The sequence below is a fragment of the Penicillium soppii genome (assembly GCF_028829465.1).
Source record: "Penicillium soppii strain IBT 18220 chromosome Unknown utg000006l, whole genome shotgun sequence".
Classification (NCBI taxonomy): Eukaryota; Fungi; Ascomycota; class Eurotiomycetes; order Eurotiales; family Aspergillaceae; genus Penicillium; species Penicillium soppii.
In genome coordinates, this window is record NW_026643236.1 from 4,213,289 (window position 1) to 4,238,376 (window position 25,088).

A 25,088-nucleotide genomic window follows, 5' to 3' on the forward strand; every position below is an offset into this window, starting at 1 on the left:
AGGGATTCGCCATGGACGCGCTTGGCGCGATACCGCCGGACGAAAGTGCCGTTCACAGTACTCCCAACGAGACGACTTGCGTACGAAGCAGATCATCTACAGACACAACTCAAGGTACTAAAGATGGAGGCCTACAACAAAACACCCACAGTTCTAGTGGCAGCGATGACGAAGAAGATGATCAGCAGGCTGAGGATGAGGAAGAATCCGACGAGGAGGACGAGGAGCCCCGCCTGAAGTACGCATACCTCACAAAGCACTTGGGATCAGTGTACCGCAACGGGGATGCGACAAGCTCGTTCCTCGTAGCAGGGGACAAGATGGTATATCCTCCCGTAGACCCATCATATATTATGGGCTAACAGTGTGTCTAGATAGTCGGAACGCACAACGGAAACGTCGTAAGTCAACTACACCTGCGCCCCTCAACCCACAAGCTGACCTTGCCAAGCATGTCCTGTCATTGCCTCTTCTACAGTCGCTCCGCGTATACCATGCACACTCAGCAAGTGTCACATCTATCTCCATATCGCCTTTCCCGCCTCCGCTTCCAAATTTAAAGCAAGACGCATTCAGCAAGCAGACCACAGAAGATCCCCGGCCGCCCACACGATCCTCCACCAACACAGGCAGTATTCGCGGTCAAAAAAGGCTGGGCAGTCACCTGTCTGTCCCTCCCATACCATCAAACTCGATATACATTGGAACCTCCTCAATCGACGGCAACGTGTGTGTCTCGTCGTTGGTAGACCCCAAGGATGTTATGCTGCGCAATTTTGGCCGGCCAGTGCAGTCTGTTGCTTTATCTCCGGACTACAAAAATGACAGGACGTTCCTGTCCGGCGGGCGTGCGGGTGAATTGATACTCACCACTGGTGGTCGCATTGGAGCGACCTCTAACTCTACAACGATGGGCGGCGCTGCCGCAACAGCGTCAAGTTGGCTTGGATCCATGGGTTTGGCATCCAACAGCGGAAAAGACACGATCATGCACAGCGGTGAAGGGGCTATTAGCACAATCAGATGGTCTTTATCTGGCAAATACGTGGCTTGGGTCAACGAAGAAGGCATCAAAATCATGCGGTCCAACCTACATTTAGATTCCTCAGAGACCGAGTTTGCCTGGAAAAGAATCAGCCACATTGATCGCCCAAACCGTCCCGGTTGGGATGAAATGTCGAGTGTCTGGAAGGCCCGCGCGGAATGGATTGATCAATCTGCTTTGGATAGCCAAGACAATCTCGATCCGAACGACAGTACCAAAAGCCCGGAGACGAAGCCAGCTGTGCCCACTGAAAACGTAGAAAAGCTTGTTGTCGGATGGGGAGGCACTGTTTGGGTCATTGATGTCTACCCTGAAAGAGCAAGCAAGTCCTCCAAGGGGGAAAAACTTGGATCTGCAGAAGTTGTTACAATGTAAGTTCAAATTCTCCTATGATTTTTTGCTCACTGCTGACCTTGCAACCGCAGATTACGAACAGATTGTGTGGTATCTGGCATCTCGTTGTACACCCCCGTCTTCTTGTCGTTCTCGCATATATGGAAACCGAAGGCGAAAATCAACAAAATGGAGGAAGCACCGGGCGACATAATCGTCAAAAAGGCCTGGAGCCTGAACTTCGTGTTATCGACATTGAGACTAAGGAAGAAATTAGTGCCGATACTCTCTCGATAAATCGGTTTGAGGGTCTTTCGGCATCTGATTATCATTTGAGTGTCTTACCTCCGTGGAAAACCCCGGAAGGACAAGTTGTCCAACGTGGAGCCCTGGGAGCTCTTGGGTACGGACTTTTAGATGCTACCATGTACTCTGCGCGGCTCTTTAGCTCTGGTGCCAGCATCCGCAGTACCACGAGTAGCGGCGACAAAGGCTCAGGCCGAGCCCCACCCTCGTTCATATCCAAAATGTCGGCGGCTGAAGATTCTCTCCCCAAAGAGGTGCAGGAAGTTTCAGGTGCTCCTGGTGCTAAAATATTTGTCCACAGCCCATATGATTGTGTCGTCGCGGTAAGAAGGGATCTTGCGGACCGTTTGTCTTGGCTAGACATGCATGGCCAGTACGCGGATGCATGGCATCTTGTGGATGAACACCCAGAAGCTGCGGGTTCTATACCTGATATCAGCGAAATTGTTTCCGAAGCTGCCGGAAGGTCACAGACCAGTCTCGGTGACTTTTTCGCCGATGATCGATCATCCATCACAACGGCTGGGCGACCAAAGATCTCTGCCGCTGAACAAGAAAAGGCTCGCCTTGGGGAACTTTGGGTCAAACAGCTTGTAAATGAGGAGAAGTGGGTTGACGCTGCGAGCATCTGTGGTAAAGTCATTCGCAACGCTCCGCGTTGGGAACACTGGGCCTGGGTCTTTATCAACAATGATAGACTGGATGAGATTACTCCACATATTCCGGTTGATTTACATCCATCGTTGTCTTCTGTGATCTACGAAACCGTTCTACTTCACTACGTGTCTCGAGATCTGGCCAAATTCAAAGAATTGATCGAAACATGGCCATCTGATCTATTCGAGTCGAATACGGTCACAGAAGCGATTGAAGCACAACTTAAACCGGAATTTGTACGCGTTGAATCGGAGGAATGGCGAACACTCACGGATTGTCTCGCCAGGTTGTTCCTGGTTGGAGGGCATTACCGCGAAGCTTTGCGTTGCTACATTCGACTCCAGGATGCAGATGCAGCTATGTCCTTGGTCCGTGAACACCGCTTGCTTGATGCAGTGACCGATGATATACCGGCCTTCATCATGATCCGGGTTTCCAAAGAGCAGATGAAGTCAGCCACGAAGTCTGAGTTGGAGGAGCTGACTTCTGAGTCTACACGGCTTCTTGTTAGCGAAGCATACACGGGGATTGTTCTTCCAGAAATGGTGGTGTCGCAGTTGATCGCTGCAAACCGATTCCTGTTTCTTTATTTCTATCTCCGTGCGCTCTGGCGAGGCGAATCATTACCGCATGAAGCATCCAAACCTCGCAGAGGACGTGGAGCCCATGCTCGAGACGCAGCCAACAAGCTTGCTGCCGACGAGGGCAAAGCTTTAATTGACAACTTTGCCGATACGACCGTTGAGGTCTTTGCCGACTATGACCGTCCTCTATTGATGGAATTCCTTCAAAACAGCATCTCCTATTCTTTCGAGAAAGCCACATACATCTGTGAAGAGCATAGTTTTACCCCGGAGTTGATTTATCTCCTTTCCAAGATGGGTCAGACCAAGCGTGCTCTGAACCTGATCTTGTCAGATCTCAAGGACGTTTCACAGGCCATTTCATTTGCTAAATCACAGGAAGACCCCGACCTATGGGAGGATCTACTTGATTACTCAATGGACAAGCCGAAGTTCATCCATGGCCTCCTGGTTGAAGCTGGAACGGCCGTCGATCCGATCAAACTTGTGCGCCGGATTCCAAGCGGACTGGAGATTGAAGGCCTCAGGGAAGGTCTCACACGTTTGATTCGTGAGCATGATCTGCAGGCTAGTATTAGCCAAGGCGCGGCCAGGGTCATGCAAAGTGAAGTTGCCCTGGGCATGGACTCGTTACGCAAAGGTCAGCGTCGTGGAATCAAATTCGATGTTCTCGAAGACGGAGAGCAAGATTCTACCCTGACGCTGACAACCAAATCTCAAAAACAAGATCGAGTGTCCGAGACCAGTGGTGCAAAGAAATTCGCAGGCCCTGGACAAGGAAGATGCGGTGGCTGTAACGCCGCTTTCCGTGCAAATGGTATGTTTTTAAATCCCAGAATTGTCTTTTGAAAGAATACTAAATGAAATCGCAGAACGAGAAATCCTTGTTGGATTTGCTTGTGGTCATATCTTCCATCTATCTCACCTGCATCCAGATGGGCAATCCGGCACCAACAGTCGTGACCGATCTACAGACCATACACCTCGACCCATGTCCCCAGTGGACGAATCTACATCTGCCACTGCTTCTCGCATCGTTGGTCCTAAAGTCACGACAGCAAGAATTTTGCGTGATAAGATCGGCGATGGATGTCGGATCTGCGCTTTGACAAGACAGATTGAATCCCTTGGCGAGGCTGAATCCTGAATTACCCGAAGGTAGAGATCGCTGCGCCATTCACCTGCCCTGTGTATACTTCATGTGCACATACCTATGCATTCTCGTTTGTTATCTGAGATACCCTTTTTGCCGAGCTACGCATGCTATCCATCCTGTGAGATTGTTAAACGTAATGGCCCCTGTCCATTCAATAATTGCGCGATAAGTTGAACTCATTATCTACATACCTACTGTCGTTGCACTGGTCGTTACCTTTTAGCACCATGTCCTCGGTTGACTGTAAGCTTTTGCATATCATAGTTTCTATCATCAAATCTTAGAACCAGCTTGAACCTACTGCATCACAAATAAGCCATGGAAATCATACAAAAGAAAGTGTACATCACTTCTTAATGACACCATCAGTGAAACATCTTATCGGGGCAACTGTAATGATAGCTTCCTTACTCTGTTGGATTAAATTTTACTTGAAGCTCGTTACCATGTAGATACATTGAACAGTGAACCTCTTGAATTAGGAAGCTAAAACTCAACTAAAATATGAGTTCACTGATAAAATTTTGCAATATTAAAGGGAGCCGTGGCATCCCATAAAAAGAACAAAGGCCACCCATGCAAATTATGGGTTCCTCAAAACTCAATCTTGACGAATTCATCGTGTCAGGTGCTATCTTTCCTACACTCAAAGGCGGCTAGACTTGCCTCTGAACACGGGAAGCATGTATGTAATTCTCATTGAATCGCCAAGTGGACAATATGAGAGAACATAATGATAATGCTCATGGTGAAGAGACGGCTGTCCACAATCCCAGCACTATTAGCATCATTGAAGATAGGGCTCGAAGAAGGCCTGGGAGGAGCCGAGCTACCAGTCCCCTTGATTGGCCGAATAGGAGCTGGGAGCTGGGAGCCGGGCTTGCCACCCGCGGCCTGAGTCGCCGGAAGCTTTGGCACAACAGTAGTAGCCAGTGTAGTGGGAACCTCGGCGATCGGGTTGGTCTCCGTAGTCTCCGCCTTCGTAGTGATTTGTTGAGTAGGTGGAGCAGGAGCCTTTACTTGGGTAGAAGCTTCGACAGCGGTGGCCTCGGGGAGTGGAATCAGCTCAGTGGGCTTGGCAACAGTGGTCTCGTGCGGGTTGGGAGCTGGAACAGTAAGTTTGATCGCAGTCGTCGCCAACTTTGTGATCTCCTGAGGAACGACACCAGGAACAGTTGGATTGATGATAATGGCCACAAGCCCAGTAGTGGTGTGCGGAGCAGGAGCAGGAACAGTTGGCTGAATGACAGTGGTCACAACCTTTGTGGTCTCCTGAGGAAGGGCACCGGGGACATTTGGCTGAACAACAGTGGCCACAAGCTTGGTGGTCTCTTGAGGAAGGGGAGCAGGAAGAGTTGGCTGAATGACAGTGGTCGCAACTTCAGTAGTGAGGTGTGAAACTGGGACAGTGGCCGGAATAGGAGTCACTGAGACGGTGATAGTCTTCTCAGGAGTTGGGGCAACCGGCTGAATCTCTGTGGTAGTGGCCACATGTGGTGCAGCAGCAGGGACGGCTGTAGTGTTAGAAATCAACAGAGTATTAGTAGTGAGAACGCTTGTGGTGAGGCACCGGGTGGTCTCAGTGCAAAGAACCTCAACTGTTACAGTGATTACAGTAGTCCATGGGGTAGGAGCCAACTCGGTAGATTCGGTGCAAGGAAATGTGAGGTAATCAGTGGTCACTTCGGTCACAGGTCCAGGAGCTTGGGGTACAGTCGAGTTTGTATAGGTGATTGCAGTGCTATCAGGAGCAGGAATCAACTCAGAGGGACGAGAAGAGGTAACGATGCTGGTAGTCACCTCGGTAGCAGACACAGGAATTGTGGAGGTAGTGTAGTCCTCAACAGTGGTGGCATGGACCGGTAAAATTCCGGTAGCATTGAGACTGGAAGAGGAACCTGACTTGGCAACCGAAGCAGTAGCAAAAACGGCAGCAGTGGAGTTGGTTTGCTCAGTAGTCGTGAAAGAAACCGGGGCCATGCTGGTAACGTGGGGAGAAGGAGAGAAGCCTGACACAGTAGTGGTGGCAGTAACCTTGGAGGAACCAGGGCTACTTCCAGTGGACACCCGAGGAGCACTGGGAGTCCTAGGAGCAGAAGATTGAGAAGTCACCAGGGTGGTGTCAGAAGCAGAAGACTGGGGAGCCACCTCAGGAGTGCTGGATACAGAAGTGTGAGGAGCAACTGGCACGGTAGTCTGCGTTGACGCCTTAGGGATGCTGGAAACAGAAGTATGAGGAGCAACTGGCACCGTGGTCTGAGAAACCACCTGCACAGGAGTTTGAGCTGATACTGAGATGGTAGTCTCAACAGTGACAGGAACAGTAGTGTGACCAGTAGTGCAAGGAACGTCTGTGGTAACAGTGGTAGTAGAATCCTGAGTGTCAGGACCGCAAGTAATCTCGGTGACAGTCACAGTGACTGGACATGGTTAGTCATTGGTCCACGAAAAGCAGGGGCGGAAGATGTGATGTTTGCACGAAGTGCAAGGAGCCTAAACTTACTGAGGCTGTGGTACTGACGAGCAGCACGACTAAACAAGAAACGAGGCAGAGGGTTGACTGTGTCAAGTAATCAATCAGTAATGTTACATTCTGATATGAGCATAGAAAAGATGTTCGCCTTACCTTTACCAGCCGAGAACTGTTCACCAGTAGTAGGATCCTGAAGTAAAACAGTCTCAAGGTGGTGGCATTCTGTTCAGAGACAATGTCAGTGATTGATGATAAGGATGCAAGAGATGATTGAGGACAAGACAGACCAGCCTCAGCAACGACCATGGTCGCTAGCGTGGCGATCATGAGTAGAAGCAACTTGAAACGCGCCCAAGTCGCCATCGTGACAAATTCCCAATGGATAAAAGAATGTAATGTGATCACTTGACGGAATTCAAAAAGCAATCGATGAGAAGGAAGGTGATTTAGAAAAGGTTGAGCGAGCGTGGAGAGGAAGAAGAGAAGAGAAGAGGAAGGGGAAGAAAAGATGGGAGGTGAAATAAGTAGATAGGTAAACAAGAAAAAAGAACAAACTTAGAAAAGAACTCTGATCGCCTTGACAACCTTGGAACGTGTGTGTATGTTTTTTTTTATTCTCTAAGATGAGAACAGAAAGAAGTACACAAGGAAGGAAGTAACGACTTCCGCTTAGGGCTAAATTGAAGTACTTGGTATGGAGTCACCTCTTCCATATAAATTGAACAACAACCACTGTACAACTTGAATAAAAACTCAAATTTGGGACGTACTGGTAACTGAACTTGTATGAATAGAGTGAGACAGTCTAAATATGGTTCCTTGACTGAAAATGATGTGCAAGATGTAGGGTAGGAGGGTTTGGAGTAGTTGTATCGTTGATGGGCTGTACATAAGAACATATATAATCATCACATCTAGCGGTCAATACTAATTTAAGGTTGATGCAATCATAAATAGAAGTATCGGAATAACCGATATAGACCTATGAATAGGCTGGGGTACCATAGAAATTGATTAACGTCATACCTCATTCAGACTGTGAAGTAGAAAGATGCTAATAAAAAATAGACCATATGCTCCGCCACTCTGGTGTTAGTCTGTTAGGCAATAAATTCAAATTCTAACTTCACAATCAAGACAAAGTAGCAAAATCTAGCCAGGATCTTTGACGTCTGAGGTAACGATTCACACGAACATGGCAACCCAAATTCAGCTTATACCTGCAAGATGATCAGGTATGAATATGATCACTTAGGCCGTGAAATTGCCCATTATTGGAAAGTCTAGATTTATTTGGTTACAAGTGAACACTCAGCCCTATACAAAGAAGTCGAGAATGATGGTGACACGACTTAGGGGGGACATGGCAGGGCTATCAGGTGAAATTGCAACATGATCACGACATACAACATAAGCATTGAGGCTCTTGCATTCTCTGCTTCCAAAATCCTGACAAATTGCATGTTCATATTAGCTTCATGCAAAGTCTAGCTCGACGAAGCTCTGCTTCTAGTGGTTATTTGCACGGTCTTACTCCCCATTGTGAGATGCAACAAATGCCGATCAAAAATACCCCCCGCAAGTACCTCATTTAGAGCAAAATGGAGAATTCCGAAGATCAACAGTCCAATTAATGGCATCGATCAAAGTAAGTGCCCAAGTGAGATCCTAACGTTAAGAGATCAATTCGGCTACCGACCGAAAAATACCGATATACAAATACGATGTACGTTGTTTTGTACATACATTATACAGTATTTCCAACCCAATACCCTCCAAATTGGCGGTAAGTAACATGACTAGACCCAAAAGAGCGGTCGTAACGGGACGACCCGCATAGAACATATGTATTTTTCCAAGGCCCCCGCTTCCAAGGAACAGGGCTACATCTTACATCATACATATTATTAGTTGGTCTAGGGCTAAATATGCGAGCAGTTTGACATAGGTTATATGAGATACAATGTGGTAGTGAAATGAACAGCATTGTGATCTATAATACTTGTAAATACTGAAAAATTTCCCGATCTCAAGCTAGATCCACTATCGGATGAGCTAGAGGTAAGGGTTTTCGTTAAAATAAAATGAAAAGATCGGCAGGAGACCGTTCTGGGTCGCGAGATTGAATCATGAGACAAAGCGATAAGAGAGGATAAAGAAGAGGAAAAAGGGATGACGCAACAGAATTGAGAGATATCCATTAATAATCCTACAGAATACATCGTCAGTTTTTGGTTACTGCAATAATGTAGATAAAGTGCGAACTACACCAAGGAATGGACTATTGTTCTACTTAAACAAAACTACATAGTTATGTAGTGTATTACAATCTACCAGGTATATTTACATTTGGAATTCTATTATGAGACCTAAGCGAGAAGAGAAGAAAAGTTTCCAACGTCCACTAACAGTGTGATTAGCGCTACTCCATATTGAGAATTCGACCTGGAAGTTTCCCGAAATTGCGAATGGAGAATCTCGGGAAGACAGTTCCTCCCCGATGCCGAACCTCATATTGGTTCGCTGACAGCACAGGCTTGATAACCCAGCCAATCATAGTAGCAGCAGAATCCCGAAAAGACGGTCCATGGGATCCTCACCCAAACCATCCCAACAGCCTTGTATCTTTTACCTGGTTACTGGGACCGGCTCTGGGGGTGGATATCTATTGAGCCTTTAAATATTGTAAATTACATTTTCATGGTTGGCTGCTGTTGAAGCTGCGCAAGCCACAGCACCCGTTCCACTGGGTTGATAACCGATGTTTCAATATTTCTTTTCTGCCTGCTCGCACGGTCGGCCCGATTTGGAGTCTACATGCCAATCATTTTTCGGTTGACGTGTTGGCTTTTAATGCCAAGCATCAATTGTAAGTTGAAAATGTTCGCGATTTTTTGACTTTATACATATGTAGGTATTTTGATATATCGTTATTTGCTATTAGCATCATACTATGCTATACGAGCTACGAATTTACAGGTCGAAGGTTGACAACGAGATTTGATGAAAGTGATCTCTTAGCTTGGGGTCTGAAACAGTGGATTTGAGAATGAGGCTGCCATACTTTAGTGACTATCTATGATGGACACTCCAAGCCTATATACATGCGGAGGGTGTAGAGAACATTGGAAACATGCGTGATAATCGGTAGCCGGGAATACTAGCCGACCGGGAAGAGGATAGATCAAGCCAAGAAAAAGATAGGTTGGAATAAAATATGGAACAGGGTATCAACGTCGTTTGCTCGGCCCTCGACCAGATCGAAATAACAACAACAAAAGGACAAGTGTGTATCTCAAAAGTCCAATAGTCCATCGACACATGTATTGTCATGGAAAAGAAAACAACGCCAAGCTTAGAAGCATAGACTCGAAGTGAGAAACATAGTTTAACAGGGTATCATTGCTCGGAGACTCGTGTACTATCCCCGGATTCAACGCCCCGTGTAATAATAATTGCCAACCATAGGACAAATGAGATTTAAATAAAAGGAAAGATAACGAAAAGAATTAGAAGTGAGTGCAGGTTTTTTGCATGTCCAGCACACGGTCCAACTGCAACTGATGCGCTCAAAAGTGAAAAGGGTTGTGCACTGCGGATCATGCGAAGGGAGAAAGCGGTTGCCAGCAAGCCAAGGCATTGGAGGTTGGATGTTGTGATAACGAGAAACGGAGCGAGCATCGTCTTGGGAGGCATGCGATGCAGTTTTAAAAGGTTAAACGGATCTCAATGGCAGATGAGTTCATGCCAGGCGTACCGCCACTAGAGCCTGCCGGTTCAGAGATATCGACAATCATGTCTTGGCCCTCTGGAAGCTGGCGAACCAGGTTATCGTCGACCAAAATTCGCAAGCCTTTTTTATTGACATGCATGACGTTAGAGATTCGTGACTGATCCACGTGATGAGTCTCTGAAATTTGCTTCATGAGATCTCGAACAGTGCGCTCTGACAGATAGATCGCACGATAGTAATCTTGTGAGTGTTTGTCGTTTCCACTGAAACGAATATAGAAGCATGCAACTGCAAGAAAAGTTAGAAAGAGTTTCAACGACGGGGTGAATCTGGGATAGCTTACTTGGCTTTGGTGGGCATTCTGTAGGGGGTCGGTATGTTGGGTCCACGCCAACAGCCTCAATGAACCCTCGAGATTCTTGATCACGATATGGGATTCGTTGAATTGTAGTCGGTTTTGTCAACAGCCTGGTTGAATGGGAAAGGGAAGAAGGCGAATTAGAAGAAGAGTTATTGGAGTTGGCTGGAGATGGTATCATCGATTCCCCAGTCTGCATAACGCTCGAGTTTTGTCGACTCAATTGTTCGAATCTGCCCATATCGCCATCGAGTCGAATCGGATGCAAGTCTGGGTCATCGGCCTCGTCACCACGCAAACCGAGAATGCTCACCGGTCGAGTGGATGAAAACATTTCTTGCATTATAGAGAGCTTGGATTGCAGGTCATCTTCGAGTGAGATTTTTTCAGGCGGGCCATCATCTGAGCCCATCGACCAAGCGCGCTTATGGTTCGAAGACTTCATAGCTCGCTCGGATCCCTTAGCAGTGGATGAATTATTGCCGCGTTTGCGCTTGCCGAAGCCACCGCCCATCTCCGCCTGCGAAACCTGTTGCTTAAGCTTATCGATTGTCTTTTTGACATGTGCAATATCATTGGAAAGCTTCCGCTCAGCACCGTGATCCCGGAAGAGCTTGACTTTACAGTAAGACAATTCCATGCTGCGCGGTACGCCCATCTCCTCGCCTGGTGATATGACTTCGGTTTTGGCACAAAGTCTGACCGGAATTCCCTTAACGCCCTTGGAATGGCTGAAATCGGTTGAGAGGAAGTTGAATCGAACGGGAACATGGCAATCGGCGATGCCAGTGGTCGGGTTGGCAGTCCAAGTCACGCAGAATCCGTCGACAGACATGCTCTCAATTTGGACTTGTCGGTGCTTGTGCGCATCGCCACCGCCTTGAAGTGGGTCGACATATTCGACCGCTAACAATTTTCCACCGCGCTGGTGGGCTTCACTGGAACCTCTTCCTTCTTTCCACAGCTGCCAACATGTCGATGGTTTCGCCCTTTGCTCTTGTTCTTCGAACGAAACGCGAACACATGTTCTATACCGAATAGGTTCGTGGGTCATCATCGGGGGACTTGAGTCCATAATCGTGAGGTTGTATGCTTGTCCCTTATTGAGATAAGTGATGGGAATTTCGCGCAAGTTTTTTACCATTGCTGTCGGTGCTCGTAAAGAAACATTGAAGCGGAATCTAGAAGTTGGTGGCATGGTCAGCATGAACAGCCGGGTGATCATGTCAGTTTTCGACTCACTTTTCACCCCTGGTATAAGACGTGTCACCGCCGCTAATTTGAGTTGAAAAATCTGTTGAAGCTGTTACGCTGGACGCTGTTTCAATCTGTACATCATTGATAGACGAATTGTCCATTGAATCATCCATAGCATCGTATCCGGTGTCCCGATGCATGAAAGCGCTTGGGGCGTATGAAGGCGGTTGGGAATATGGGTTCATTTCTTGCATTGACTGCAAGAGATGCGGGTTGAAGGGCTCAAATCCACTTGCATGCGGGTGGTGGTTCGTTCCTGACATGCCCGAAAGAGAAAGCGGAGTCATCGTATGCATCCCCGTGGGAGTGTGTAAATCACCGGCTTGATTGTGGAAAATAGCACCCATTCCGCCGGAGTTGGGGGTGTAAAATCCAGGGTGTTGGTTGGCAAGAGGCATCATGGAATATGATCCAGGTTCCATCCATGAGGGGGTCAAGCCTAGTTCATGCATGTTTCGAGGCGTACGGTCATTGTTATTCATAGAAAACTTGACATTGTGACTCTCTATTTTCATATCGGTGTTATCTGCCAGTCTGTATGTAGTTTGTTGTTAGATTTGTTCTTTGAACATAATATGTGGATGTGTGGATTAAACACATACCCTTGGGGCATCATAGAGTTTCTTGCACCGAATAGCTCTTCATTTTGCGCGCCGTGACTGTCCCTTCGGGGAACGATTTCTGAGAATGCTTGCTGGAAGCGACTGATGAATTCACCATCAGGCTTCTGGGTGTTGTTACTGTAAAGAAAATTTGAGTTAGCGATTTGGAAATAACGCTGCTACAACAGATCCAGCAAAAGTGACTTACCGGTTACTAAACATTGGGTATTGTTTGCGAACGCTGTTTAATCGGAGAGAGCGTAGGTAATCGGAGAGGTGTGGAAAAGGAGGGAAGAGGACCACAAATTAGTATGCAACATCTAATCCACACTGCACAAAAAAGTCGAGGTAATTGTGAGGTCGGGGACCACTGTGAGTAAATTTTGGTTTGCTCTGGTCCAGAATTGAGGTTTCGAGGTCTCGTTCGGCTTGCGGGTGCTGGTATTCGGAAAAGCGTGCAACTCGAAATCTCCTGAATTATAATCTAGTGGGCCTCGCGTCGTAAATCTCGGTCTCGAAAATCAGAATCCTCTGAAAAAGGCGTAGTGGGCAAGGCAACACTGGGAACTATGTTGATGGTGAAGCCTTCAAGGCTATCAACGGAAGGTCGCGGGAATAGGTCGAAAAATGGTAAGATCGATCAAAATCGGAAGAGTCGAGACCAAAATAATGCTGGGAAATGTCGTTTATAAAAGTTTTTAAAAAGTTATATGATGTAGTTGGAGAGACGAGGGGTGAAGGAGGGGAGCGGAGGTATGACGATCTTTTTTAAAGAGAGGGAAGGAAGAAGGGCAAGGATGGTACGGTTCATGGAGCCTCCAATAACGAAAGATCTATGAGATCCCACAAAAAAGTGACATCCACTGAGCCACAAAGTTCAAGGGGGGCCCTTTCGGAAGATTAGAAAGAGAGAAGGGAAAGGTCGCCACCTGAAGGGCACATGGACGAATATGAAAGTATTAAAGTGACTTTTCTATTTTTTCTTTTTTCTTTTTTTTTTTTTCCTCTTCTTTCTCTAAGGCTCAACATTCTAAAAGATTTTCTGTTTCTATTTTCAATATATAAATTGATTGGTAAAGGGGCAAGAATTATGGAGAAAATTAAAATACTTCCACGGAAAGCCGTGCGGGACTCGGTGGGGGAAACTAAAAAGGGAAATAAAAAAGAAATAGAAAATAAGAAAACGAAAAAAACAGTGCGAGGGTATCTTGCGTATTATTGTGTATCAGTATACTGTATGTAGGTAGGTATGTATGTTTCAGTATAAAATTCATCAACTCGAAAATAGAAACTGATAGCTAACTAGGTTACATGTAGTTACGTAGTCATGTATAACTAGTAAATTACTAAATTCTGTCAATCATCTCACTATTTGTATCTACGTTCTGTCTAACTAGCTAGATTAACTACTATATTATATTGTACATATGTATGTATACAATATACGTTATATATACTGTCATTACGTATGATATCCTAAGGTTCTTTCGCCATGCTTCTTTCGCCACGTTTCGAGCTAACTAGTGAACTATTCTACGTACCTACATATGTACTCCGTACATTATAACAACGTCTGGGTAGTGATATGGTTACGTAGGTAGATACCGAACAATGGTTTTGCCTCTGAAAAAGAAGTTCTCGTACCTTTTATTTAATCGATTACAGGACCAATTATAGCGTGTGACAGTGTAAACAGGTGATATATGTAGCCTTGATCCATGGATTAGAGACCTCTATGGGGCTACAGCGTCCACGGGTACACGGTAGGAGATGTCTTACGAAATGCAAACATTTTCATTGTGTTGCCGCAAATCAACGTTGGCCGGATAATGTTTTTTCTCCTCTCTACTCAATCGAAGCTACAATTGTCAATCATATACTTAGATATACTACAATTTCTTTATAGTTATGTATGACTGAACTCGATTACCACCTATACCACTGACTAACAGCTATTCAATATTTAAGTACATACCATCAAAGAGGGTAGAGCACAACTTCACAGCCACAAAGTTTATGACCTGACCTCATACTAGAGGTACAACTCACTTAGCCACGAAGAATACTGAAACTTTAACCGAATTCGTCATACAATGCTAGGAGACTGTGGCGTGATAGATTGATCATACTGGCTACCGAGGTAAATCAATCTATGCCCGAACTAATGTTCATAAGTTCCTTCGGTTGGAATGGATTGGCTGGGCCCGAGAATGTGTCAATCAAATCAATTGGATCCATGATAGCAATTAGGATGACATCATTTTTGGTCTAAGATACCTATACAATGTTAGTTATACATTTGACAACGTATAACTATAGTATATAACAATTATAGGTAAGCTTTAGGAGGTTGAAGAGCATACGATCGTCTGAACAAGCTATGTAGACTAGGGAGTCAAATCACCGTGATCCTAGTAGCGTCGGTCACAATCTGCAGTATTTTATGCACAATGTAACTAACATTTACAGACAAAGTAATGGTACCGTTTACGTAAATTACGATACTGGGGTATAATATACAAACATTTAACAGCCGCATACCAGGGCAAAAACAAACTCAGCACATTGATTGCACTGGAACGAGATTCCGCCAATCAAAACGCTATCTTGGCGCTCGGATGTTCAGGCAGGGCACGTGCCATGAGTCATGTTACGTCTTCATACAATACTGATTCGACGAGAATGTGTATCCTGTAACTGCTTTGTAACTATATAAAGAAAGCATGTAAATTGTTGTCCTCAGGCAAAGAAGGTACGTTGAACTATATACACCTATCTTACTGTGAAAATGCGATTTAGTTAGTATTCGGCCTCTGCTCTAAGCTTGATATTCGCCCAGAGAGGTTTTTAAGATTAACAACGTGTCAAGTTAGATACTACCTAGTCATAGATATACGTCCTGATAACTAGATACCTAATTAAGTGCCTCTAATGTATAAAAATCAAGGTTAAGAAGATATACACCAGTTATATACCTAGAATGCCAAGAACTGTTCATACATGTTCCTCCTGATTCAAAATGTCTTGAATTATATTGACAATAATATATTTATTCTATTTATTCTAGGTACTCTGTACATAGGTATAGGCATCTAGCGTGCAGCTATCATTTTAAGCTATTAAGCTAAGGCATGAAATCTGTATTTCAAAAGTAAAATACTGACGAATGTAAATACATACATAGGACAGTACAAGATATAAATACAGACTCGTTCATAACAATATCAAATCACGCAAAAAACGCCAGTAAATAAAGGAACCCCTTTCTCCACCTACATCATCTCATGCAATGTTACGTAGGTAGGGCGTTTTCTATCATGAATATAAACAAATACGTTGTATAAATATATATATTAACTACTCCGTCCGATAGTTCAAACCTACAATACCTAGGTGTCGCTACGAACTGGTCGATATCCATTTTGCTTATTCACAGCATAAACGCCACCCCGTCATGGCAGACATTTTTGGTGATATGACAGGGCCAATATGTGGCGCTAGCCACCAGTCGGATTAAGAAAACTGGAACCCCACATCAGAACGAAAGAAAATTGAAATCGGGTGTGACTGGATATCCCTGTCTTTTTTAGTCATCTGTTGATCAAGATCGAAAACAGCAGTCAGATAGATTTTCATTGATTACTGGTCGATCGAGCTTTGACAAGTATATCAGATCAGCCCGCTGAGCCATAATGTACTGTAATCTTCGTGTTTGAGGAGCACATTGTGAAAACAGAGTGACCATTTAGATGAGTGTTTCATGTCTCACAACGACGATCTTTTGCATCTAGGATTATGTTGTACAACGTAGTGGAAAGTACATATAAGTAGTTATTTAATAGTTACAATTCTGGAGGGCGCGTAGAATATGTCAGCGGCTAAGTTTCTGCACTAAGTACATGAGAGTGATACCTACATATGTACACATATAATCATTGTATATGCGCATAATAACTATAGGGCCAATGTAGGTACCTCACTAAGATCAATATGGATAGGGACTCATCGACCCTTGTGGCTTAAAGGCGATTAGCCAGTCAGCCCGAAAAACGGTCTTGCCACCTCGGTATCAGGCATCCGCAGTCTTTGAGAATTGTGGAGTTGAACCAGCTTACGCAGCTTTGCATCAGCCACAGGAATATCATCCGATTTCTATACGGCGCATACTCCCGTCTTTGCCCAAGTCAAGCACGAATTAGAGGAATTGCGGGGGGAGGGGGGAGGGGGGGGAAGCGGAACCGGTGGAACTGTCTAAGCTTATCCACAACCAATGGTATTTGATATCATGGAAACAGTGTGGCGAACATACTCTGACTTTATTCGGGGATATTGTATGATATTGTATAGAGCTTTGAATGAGATGTCACCATACTATTTTGTATCGCTTATGATGCTATTATCAGAAAAAGGATTCTCTAGGCATTCTTAGGAATCTCAGACTTTACAATAATATCCTCCACGTAAATCTTATCCACAATTATATAATATTGTACAACGTGTTATGGATGGGTTTGCCGATATTTCTCCATGCTCACGCTCATTGGTCGGATGTTCTACCCATCCTCTCCAAAATTGTCATTTATGACGACAAAAATGGATCTATGTACATATGTAGGTATTGTATTATCGTATGTTGTATCCAAGCAACATTAAAGCAAAATTTAGAAGTTCTATGACGAGCTCTCTATAACGCATTATAAAAGCATATCCTACAATGTAGCTGGAACTTTTGACTCCCGGCTGCTGCATCCGTCGAATTCAAACTACGAATTCAAATTCGACGGTACAAGATAATCGATGACGACCTTCCAAGACTTCTCTCCCCCAGAAAAGCTCGGCATGTGGAACATGCCGTTGTCGATTCTGAGCCGTGATTCGGTCGTAATCATCACCATGGATATGTGCAGTATCAAACTGTATTATTGATGAGATCACTACTATATAATTTCAATCCCCCCACTCTATGATATGGGCTACGTTTACTCCGTACGTCGCAGAGAGTTCTATGGCGAACAATTAAATTTCCGTAATTATCATTAATTGGACAGATTGATTGGGAATGTTCTAGGCTATACCTGTACGATCTATTTATTTTCATTTTTCTCTTTTATTTATTTTTTATTACTCAAGGCGAGAAGTGTCTAAGTAGTATCTGGTACACATGAGAATGTTGCAGCCCTGGAGTAGCCGGGATGGTGGTTTCAGTTGGAAATTTGACTACTACTTAAGGAGGATGGTCTGTCCGCATTGCTCCTCATATCCGCCCGAAAGAGGTCGGTTATTCGATTTGATTCGAAGATCTGACATCGCTTCGCGGCTCTCGTCATACACTTGCTTGTTGTTCTAGTACATGCATATGTATGTGCGTAGGTAGCGATCTGGGTACATTACCTTCATCACTATCATCATGGCCAGATACGAATTCGTTTACTTTGATCACCACTCATGAATACCAACAGTCACTCGATGATATTACCTCTCTATGAACCCTGCAATCAATGAGAATGTCTTCTTTACAAGATGGCCCCCAAATGGCGTGGCCATCGACATGCCAAATGATTACGCACTTTAGTGTTATCCATGATGCCTCTGGAACCCAATCAACCAGATCTAAGACCAATGAGAGAGAGAATCACCATGCACATATGCAACCATAACACCCATAACACCCATGACACCATGTGACATAAAAGATTAGACAGAAAAAAACATATGGACACAGACAAATCCTGACAGAACCACGTGTATGCAGTGGCCAAGGGCCGGTTCTGTACTCGGATTCACCTATCCCTGTATTAGGGGGAAAGAAAGGGTAAAAAAAAAAGGCAAGAATATGGAAGACCCAGTGGCCTTCCGGCGCGTGAGGCTGAAAATCAGACGTCTCAAGATTGTCCGAGGTTCAACTAAGCCATATAATTGAACTGATGTTCGGGTGGCATTGCGAGATGAAATAGAAGATGACGAGTCCCAAGGGCTGGATGCGTTTAATGGGACTGACTGTTGGTAGAGAATGAAATGCGAAGATGCTTCAGTGCTGGATGATCAATGAGAAACCATCAACCCATGAAGCAGATGAGCCGGCAATTCCAGCAATTTTGTAGCCCAAAGGTGGAATCAAAGTGTGACTGTTTCCCAATGGTTAGCATACTTCATAATTAGAATAAATCGCCGATCCTTACCCAGAGCCACCAAGGGCGTTTCCATAGATCCCTGATTTCCTTCCCAAGCTTGTGAGGATCTCAATGCCATCAATCCATTGACCAGCCCGGACATAGAACCCAAGCAGAATTTCACCACGTCGGGTGTCGAGAACAAATTCATCTCCTCCAGGCTTTCCTCCCCGCTTGCCGAACAGCTGACTGGTCGCATCCTCGTAACAAAACTCTAGACCATCCAAGGCATAGCCATGGTAGACTTTGATCGATGTCAAGAGCTTTGTTTTGATGAAGGCACATTCCAGCAACAGCTGTTCGGGCTCACTGCCCTCCATTGCTGAATGGCCAAGTCTGCCGCTTTTGAATCCAGATTGACTTTTGGGCAACTTGACAAGTGAGTTCTTAGACTTCAGGTCGCCGATATTCTCAACGGTATAGCTGCCCAATGAGCCAGAAAAAACTACCAATTTGATATTCTTCTTTTTTTCCTTTTCAGTACCATACACACGCTGACGGAGCTCATTCTCAGTCACGGTGACTTGTCGCGGAAGCCCGTTGGGGCTTGATTCGGTGTTCAGGTACTCGATGAATTTGTGGCAGAAAGTATCACCTTCGGCGTACAGTTCCATGAATGCAATTCCAGATGAAGCAGTGAACAGTATCTTTCCACTCTCTACTGGCCACACCTGGACGCTGTCATCTGAATTGGGAGAGGGATCACTTGGAAGTTTGAAACTAGGATGAAATCGAAATCGTAGCGCATCCAGGCGGTGCCAGCCACACTCATCGTTCGATAAGCAGACTTTCAAGCCCTGGGCCTTGGTGCGCGTGGAGAACGGCTCTCTGGTCAGGAATGTTCTGTTCAGCTGGACATAGTCGCGAAGCATAACCCCGGATTCCTGATGAGGGCATCCGAACAGATGGCCAACTTCATGTAGGTGAGCACCGATGCCTAGATTTGCCGCCTCCCAGTTGGAACCTGCCTCGCCACAGTCATTGGCAACATAGTTCATGTCCGTTCGAGTGCAGTCCGTGAAAGCATCCACAACTTCCTCCAGACAGGACGGGTAGCTCTGGAGACAGTGAGACCCAAAAATCGCCATCTTAATATCGTCATCGGCAGATCCTAAGGCTGCATGTCCCGTAATCATTTGGGATTCAGTGTCCCAATGAGAATCGAGTAAGAGGACTGAGACGTATTGCTTTTGGCCGGGCTGAGGTTGGAAATGGTTTCGCACAGCTTCCTTAGCAATGTTAAACAGCTCATCTTTCTTTTCAGCCTTTTCATTTTGCTGGGCGATATTGAGATCCCGAAGTTCGGCTACTGTCTTCTCGGAGCGAACAACATGAATCTTGGCCTCGTTGCGCATCTGAGCCTGAGTCAAATCGCGTCGGCTCAAGCTACCAGACTGCCATTCTTCTTCGAATCTGAAACATCGCCGCCCGAAGTTGTTCCGGAACATTTGTTCACCAGTAAAGGCTTGCCAAAGGTAAGCTGCCATTCGATACTTTCGGATCGCTGTTTGGAGATCATTTCCCTCGCGTTCCGCTCTCTCTGGCACTGCGTCGTATGTGCCATCTGAATCTTTCCCGAGCAACACGACCAATTGTAAAGGCGGGGTGTTGACCAGAGGGAGGTAGTTGATGCAGATCCATGCCGAGTGAATAGCCGGGTGGGTGCTGCCGGTGGACAGTTTAGGTGAAACGAAGTCAAAACGGAGGCGATTAGGACCGGGAACTAGATGAACAAGGGCTTTGAAATGCGACGCCGTGACGGGCCAGCCGAGCGACGGGAAATTATCTTGGTGGTGGTAAACGGTGACATTTCCGTCCAGCGGATGTTGTCGAGGGTCGCCGATCTGGCCGTAGACGAGTAGAACCTTCTGATTGACCTGCAATTCTATTAGAACGTTGTCATTATGCCTAAAAGAACCCATGTTCCTCCAAGCCTGCCATGGTGGCACATACCCATGAATTATCAGATACGGACACAATTCGCGGGGCGTACGGCGAGACGGGCGCCTGTGACCGGTACACGCCATTAACTGACGATGCACTACTGCCCTGTATCCCCAATGATCAGTGATTATTCCCAGGCAATTAGGGTATGGACACGTACAATGACGCTGTTTCGTTGAGGATTGGCGACAAATGGGCCCGGTCGCTGGAGCGCAATTGGAGTGCTTGTTGCGCTAGTGGTCTCAGACTCGTTGAGAGCTGGAAGACTGGGAGTTGAGAGGGTCGGCTTGATCGATGACGGTGGAGTGATGGAGCTGTGGGAGGAAGTGTCGATCGTGGAGGATGACTTTCCGGCGACCTCTTCCACGCTATGCGATGGGGTTTTCTGAAAAGTGGCCTTTGAACGGCGTCGTAGCTCTTTGAATGTGAGGAACGACATGGCTGGTGAGAGTAAGAGAGAAGATTCTCCCTTCTGGGTCAATTGTCAGGAACGGGGGGGCGAGATACGCGACCGTTTGCGGTTGAGTCGCCCCGCCACGAGTTTTCCAGGGGAAAGGGACAACCAGGCAAGATAATCATTCAATGTCAATAGGATTGGAGCAGCCAGATAATCCAATAATTGGAGATTAAAGGGGTGGAAATCGGTAACCGCTTGATCTCGAAAGGAAGAAAAAAATATCGAGAGCTATACTTAGAAATTCTTCTAGTATTACGTACCCCCAGTAAGAGAGACATTTGGGATATCAACGCCCTAACAAAAAGCCTAAGAGTCGTAATGTTTCACCGGTGGATCCTAGTTGATTTAGTTCTTCTTTAGCTTAGATCTAAGTGCTAGTACCTAGGTACATATCGAATCAAGCGTTATACCACCATGTATGTACAAGTTTAATACATACATGTAGTTATACATTATAGGTATAGATTGATTGAACTACGGAATATAGCAGAAGGCTTTTGGAATTTACATACACTATAATGGATATACTAACTATAATTGAATTTTTATGAATTCCCTGCTATGCTACATTTTCATATCGCTAGGAGAGATTTGCCGATTTTCGCATAACTACGTAGGTGGCTCATTCTCATCATTACCCGCATGGACACGTTTCGACATATGTACCTGGTACATCCATAGGCAACGATATCAAAATCTTGAAACTTGCTTCTTATCAGGCCTGCATGGCTGCATGATGTCCAGGTACGCTGGTTCAAATGTCAATTAAATTCTTACTGATCACCAAAAGAAAAGCCCCGGTGTGGACATCGGATGTGGGTTTCCATGTGTCGCCTATTTTCCCCAATATCGACAAAACAGCCATCTACAAATTTGAGACATTTACAAATTAATAAGGTATCCAAACCGTTGTTTTCGGTCAAGGCTAGCATAACACACACAGCAAAAATTGCACATTGCACATTCCCCATGTGAGATGTGATCTAACGACTCTCGGTGTAAGTGGATCGGAATGCTGCATGTCTGATTGTTTCTATGGAGATCCCGAATTCTGCAAAAAGAAAACATATTGCTTAGAAAGGGGTTCAGCTATCCACGCTATTTGAATTAAACTATAAGTGACAGCTAGGAGGATAGAGCCAAGAATCAGATCGACTATACAATAATAAAGAACGAAGAGGCTGGGAAGCATAGTGTAGACAGATGTCAAATTTTGATGTTTAGCGCCTTTCAGAAGAGTAAATTATCTAACCCCAAGTAAGCTTCAAACATATCAAAACATACAAGTAAATAGGGTTTAAATGTTCACAATGTAGGAGTACGCGAAAAATCAATTCTATATGTACATTCACTGCAGAAATGAATCAATGAGATTTGCGCGAGAGAACAAGATATGGGGGGACCGTTTTTGTTTGAAAAAAAAGAAAAGAAAAGCAGAGCGTTTGATATTCGATTTCAGCTCTTTAGACACATAGAAAATCTAAATTCTTTGACGTTTGCTCAAAATTCCTAATTGGTTCAAGTGTACTTCCTTCTCCAGATCGTGTTCGGCTCCAGGGCGGATTTCGATCGTCAATTGGTCTCTCACCCTTCCATCTCACCCTTGCTCACCCTCACCCTCAACTTCACATTCGAAACATACTTTCAAGTCAATTACTTCCTTTTTCCGTTTGAACAGGATTTTATCAGAATGATTTTATCACAGCCGGGGTCGGCAGAAAAAACTATCCGCAAGATCGACATTGCCCAGGTAAGAGAACTGAAGAAAATCGAGATTGAACCCTCGAGATGGAATTTGAGGCCAAGTCTTGTATGGTTGTTATGACTGCTTCGAAATATTTCCAGTGGGGGTTTTTTTTACTGGTAGAGTGAGCTGACTCTGGACTCCCCTTCCAACAGGTTTCTCTCAGCCTGCAAGATCGATTGGGTCTTGCCAAACTCAAGTACCAGCACGGTCGACTGCATGGCCTGAACCCGAACCAGCGTGATGGCAGGCCCATCCTTGACATCGACAAGCCATCCGATTCCTCATCTGAGTTCTCACGCAGCCGCTGCGAGACTCCCTTCACCTCCCCTCCCCTCCAAGCCTCCACCTACTCCAAGGAATTACCTCGATCCGCTCGCAACAAACATGCAGCCACATTCGACTCTCGAGTCATGCAGCCAATGCTCTCTGCCAGTCGAAAGCGCCTTCGGTCTGATTCGGATTCTGAACGTCCTGCCAAGGCCCCCCGGACCTCATGGAAGAGTTCTTATCGGCTACCAGAATCCTCTCCTGGCATGAGTCGACACCCTTCAAACCGACGCACTCAGGCACCCTTTATGTCTGAGGCTCCAATCCCAGAACTCTCGTCTCCTGTGTACGGCAGGCCGTCTGAAGAGATTGATCCCGATCTTCCACTTCACAGCTTCCAAAATATGAGCTCAATGGTGGGCTCCTCCCCTCCAAGAACCCCTCCTCCTCAAAACATGCGCATTTCCCGAGGCAACCGATCGCAAACGAATGAGGACGGTGCGGACTTACTTTTGTACCTGGCCAACTCCCCTACCCCCGCTCGGGTTGCAAGGGGCAATGGAAACCAAGCCTTCCCACCCTCCACCCCTCCCAGTCAACACGCGGTGCTGCCAGGCATGACTCCTACTTTCAACGCTGGCATGTTCGCCAACATGAGTACTCCAAACCAGCAGTTCAATTTCGCTGATTTTGTGAACGTGACACCGAGCCCGGCGCAACCCGCCTGGGGAAGCCGCACCCCCGGTAATCCGATTCGCACGCCACTGGTCAACACTGATGCCAGGAAGCGATTGAACTTTGATGCATTGGCTCCTCCAAGCACTTCCAACAACCGGCTCCGTGGCAAGGAAATTGGGCTTGCTCTGCAGCTCGGCGGCGAATTGCATCCTTGAAACCCCTTGTTTCTCCTCATCTTCTCTTCTCTGTTCATCTATGCTTTATCTCCCTCTTAAACTTCATTCACGAACTCCTCATGATCACCATTTATGTACACACTGTGTTCATCCCCTATGTAATTTGCTCTCGTCATACCCGGATTGATGGTTCATTGCGAATGAGCCTCATTCGGCTTGCATCCCCAGGCGTTGTCTTTGTCATGTTCTGCTTTGACGGTTTTGAATTTTCTATCATTCATCACGCCAGTCGTCTGTCTGGTCATTTTCTTTGTCTTTGTCTGTCAAATTGGTATCCTCACTGTACCCCATATCATCTTTCATTACTTGTTGCATATCTTGTTTATGATCCCTCACCAATAATGCCTTGATGATAAATTTTGATCCTTCCACTTTTACTAAACGCTTGCAAGGCATGACTCGAATGTTTCGATTGTGAGTCTAGATGTTGTCAATCTTACAGGTCCTAAATGAACCTACAATCATATTTTTTTCCTGACGAAGTCTTTGGTTCATACTCAGTATATTGTCCATGAATGATCTCCTTGTCAGAATGCGACCATAGCTTCTAGCCCTGGCTCATTCTCATAATGTATAGGGTTGCTCTTTCAGACATTTATAATGTACCTCTGTTTCAACTTTGATGGGTTTCTTCCATCCGAGGTTGTGCTATTGCCCTCTCTGAACGTTGATTTTGTTCACCATTTCCTCTTTTTTGTTATTCTTGTTATCATAATTTTGACGATCTCAGAGCACCATTCCTCCTTCCTATAAAAGTGAACCTAGATCGCCACATACACAGCCCCGGAGCGGGGTATTCGATTTCAGCTCTACAATACTATCTGACTATCTATATTTGATCCACGCGGATCCAATTGATGCCATTTTACCCATTGTCGCGTCACCCAATCTGGTCGCGTTATTTCGCGTCACTTTCGCGTCGCAGATCCAAAGACTTGTAGCCAATCATAAGACGTAGTAGAGGTAAGCACGGCACGAAAACTTTGAACAGGCTCTTCCGTGGATAGGGGAGCCACTAAATATTACGTCATCCCGAGGCAAAGCCGACTGGGTGCTTCCTTCCACGGGGATGGTGTCGATGCATC

General features: G+C 45.6%; 5 protein-coding genes across 5 annotated transcripts; 2 read left to right on the plus strand and 3 right to left on the minus strand.

The window, feature by feature from the left end:
* Positions 1–11: 11 nt before the first annotated feature.
* Positions 12–4,072, plus strand: N7529_008980 (CLH domain-containing protein; the record flags this gene model as incomplete). Its single annotated transcript, XM_057244507.1, has 5 exons — positions 12–323; positions 375–401; positions 452–1,416; positions 1,482–3,742; positions 3,798–4,072. The coding sequence occupies 5 exons, from the start codon at positions 12–14 to the stop codon at positions 4,070–4,072; spliced, it is 3,840 nt and encodes a 1,279-aa protein (XP_057096045.1).
* A 705-nt stretch (positions 4,073–4,777) lies between these two features.
* On the minus strand, positions 4,778–6,917 carry N7529_008981 (uncharacterized protein; the record flags this gene model as incomplete). The annotated part of the gene is made up of 4 exons (XM_057244508.1): positions 4,778–6,501; positions 6,585–6,641; positions 6,708–6,776; positions 6,842–6,917. The coding sequence occupies 4 exons, from the start codon at positions 6,915–6,917 to the stop codon at positions 4,778–4,780; spliced, it is 1,926 nt and encodes a 641-aa protein (XP_057096046.1).
* Positions 6,918–10,261: 3,344 nt separating this feature from the next.
* N7529_008982 (grainyhead-like protein) lies at positions 10,262–12,726 on the minus strand (the record flags this gene model as incomplete). The annotated part of the gene is made up of 5 exons (XM_057244509.1): positions 10,262–10,575; positions 10,631–11,826; positions 11,888–12,436; positions 12,505–12,642; positions 12,713–12,726. 5 exons carry the CDS (start codon positions 12,724–12,726, stop codon positions 10,262–10,264), a joined length of 2,211 nt encoding a protein of 736 aa, XP_057096047.1.
* A 5,806-nt stretch (positions 12,727–18,532) lies between these two features.
* Positions 18,533–21,057, minus strand: N7529_008983 (zinc metalloproteinase family protein; the record flags this gene model as incomplete). The annotated part of the gene is made up of 4 exons (XM_057244510.1): positions 18,533–18,629; positions 18,684–20,551; positions 20,628–20,723; positions 20,779–21,057. 4 exons carry the CDS (start codon positions 21,055–21,057, stop codon positions 18,533–18,535), a joined length of 2,340 nt encoding a protein of 779 aa, XP_057096048.1.
* Positions 21,058–22,765: 1,708 nt separating this feature from the next.
* Positions 22,766–23,982, plus strand: N7529_008984 (uncharacterized protein; the record flags this gene model as incomplete). Its single annotated transcript, XM_057244511.1, has 2 exons — positions 22,766–22,825; positions 22,975–23,982. The coding sequence occupies 2 exons, from the start codon at positions 22,766–22,768 to the stop codon at positions 23,980–23,982; spliced, it is 1,068 nt and encodes a 355-aa protein (XP_057096049.1).
* Positions 23,983–25,088: the final 1,106 nt, after the last annotated feature.